At 35.5% G+C, this 2065-nt stretch overlaps 1 protein-coding gene across 1 annotated transcript; it reads right to left on the bottom strand.

The window, feature by feature from the left end:
* LOC107642180 (miraculin) lies at positions 646–1590 on the bottom strand. Its single transcript, XM_016345485.2, has one exon. It carries the CDS (start codon positions 1511–1513, stop codon positions 893–895), a length of 621 nt encoding a protein of 206 aa, XP_016200971.1. The 5' UTR covers positions 1514–1590; the 3' UTR covers positions 646–892.

Here is a 2065-nt window from a genome sequence, read left to right as displayed (position 1 = left end):
TTAGAAATATAAAAATATTAATTATTATATATTTGTATATAAATATATGTTATTTAATTTATTTTTAATATATATATTATATTTTAATGATTTTGATGTCATATCACAATTGATTTGAAACCTTATATTACTATTTGATAATAATTGCCAGAGAAGAGCAATGCCTATATAAGGCACATAAGTACCTAAGGCAGGGGGGAAGAAATGACGAGTATCAAACATCTTTCGCAGATACCTTTTCATTTTCAATCCGTGATCTTGAGATAAGAACATGAATGGGAGGATTATGGATTGAGCAGAGAAGAGAAAGTGTGCAGAGAAAAACAGGAAACTTGTAACTCAAGGAATTGTATTGTGTTCATAGCTAGCTTTACCTTCTAGCTGATGCACACTTATATAAGGAATCTTAACTAACTAATTAATCCTAACAGATTCGCAACTACACTAACTAATCAAGACTTCTTTCAAGAACATGAACTATATATCCTTCACTAATCTTCAGCTCTGCATGCTTAAAGGTGGTTAGTTCAGTTAGGCAGTTATTTAATATATATGGATGTAACTATAAATAGGTGAAGATCAGAAGTGATTTAATCATTAATCTTGTTTATTTTCTTCAACATCCTTAACCAAGAATCAGATTTCTAGCAGCATAATTGCTTCCTGAATTCTTATTGGTACAAAGTTACAAACTCTTTCAAACTCAAACAAGTAAAGAAAACAACTTGTTTATTTATTTATGACATTCCATGACCAGAAGGAACTCAACTTGAGAACCTTTAATCATAATAAAAGGTAAGCAAATGCATAATGCATGAATTGTTAATTACATCACACTCATTCAAAAACATACAACACCAAATAACATTTATGAAGCTAGGTTCTTCTATCTTCATGCAAGTTGGAACCGAACTTTGTACGGAACATCACTGAGAGCTAGACGCTTATTACCATATTCATCCTCAGATATCCCTATATCGCTGCACGGATAACTTCCATCATAGTACACATTCGGACAATAGTACAATTTATATGCATCCTCGTACTTCTCAATCTTGAACCAATCCGCCAGTGTCTCCTTTCCAGGGTTGCCCAATGCGCCACCAAGGGTCACAAACTTTTGTGCGGCCGAAGAATCATAGTCCTTAAGCATCCACACTGTCGAATCGGGACATCCTACGCCGCCGTCCGAGAAGAAAATGTTAAGATCAGTGTGAATACGAATAACGCCTTTCTTCTCATTAACGGGTAAGAGATATAATGGCAGGGGACCATTAGAAGAATCTCCGGCTATAACGTTAAATGGACAAGTTTGATTAACACTGGCAACTGTAATACCTCCGGCATAAGGGTACGAACCAGGGACAATATAATAATTGACACTGGTTCGGACTTTTTTGCCGGAGGTGTCAAGCACTGTCTCCGGGGCAGAAGCCGCTGCTCCGAGAAGTGGCTTTGTGCTCAAGGCAATGGCTAGGACGACGAACAATGCTAGAAATAATGTGATCTTCATTATTGTTCTTTGATTTGTTGTATAATATGAAGTTTTTTACTTGTGATGATAATAGCATAGAAGAGTGTAAGATATTTATAGGGTGTGAAGATGGGTGGAATCTGTGGACTATATATATATATCAATTAATGTGTCCAACGATAGACATGGATTTCAAGTCTTACATACACAGCTACCAAATAAATAAATAAGAAATAATATGATGTTAGTATTTGAATATCAATGAAATGTTTGTTTTCCACTTTTAGGCAATTCGCCGCCTAATTTGATTCAGTATCATGTTTTTTTAATGCAACTTGTAAGTGCGTAACTGTGTATGTGTGCTCTGTTTGTTTAGTAGAGGCAGCCCATTTTGTTTGCAACAATAAAAAATAAAAAAAAAATACGGCCCACAAGTAGGATGTCAATGGGGTAAGGAGGGAGTGGGAATATTTTTCCATTCCCCCTCTCCGTCCTTAAATTTCCTTTCCGTTTTCGCTCCAGCTTTTGTGAATATTACCCATTTGTCCTCGCAAATCTCATTTTTTAAGGGCCTCCATTTTCTATCTTCTT

The sequence above is a fragment of the Arachis ipaensis genome, chromosome B05 (genome assembly GCF_000816755.2).
Source record: "Arachis ipaensis cultivar K30076 chromosome B05, Araip1.1, whole genome shotgun sequence".
NCBI classification, from domain to species: Eukaryota; Viridiplantae; Streptophyta; class Magnoliopsida; order Fabales; family Fabaceae; genus Arachis; species Arachis ipaensis.
Note: the sequence above shows the minus strand (reverse complement) of the source record. Positions and strands in the feature narration are given on the sequence as shown.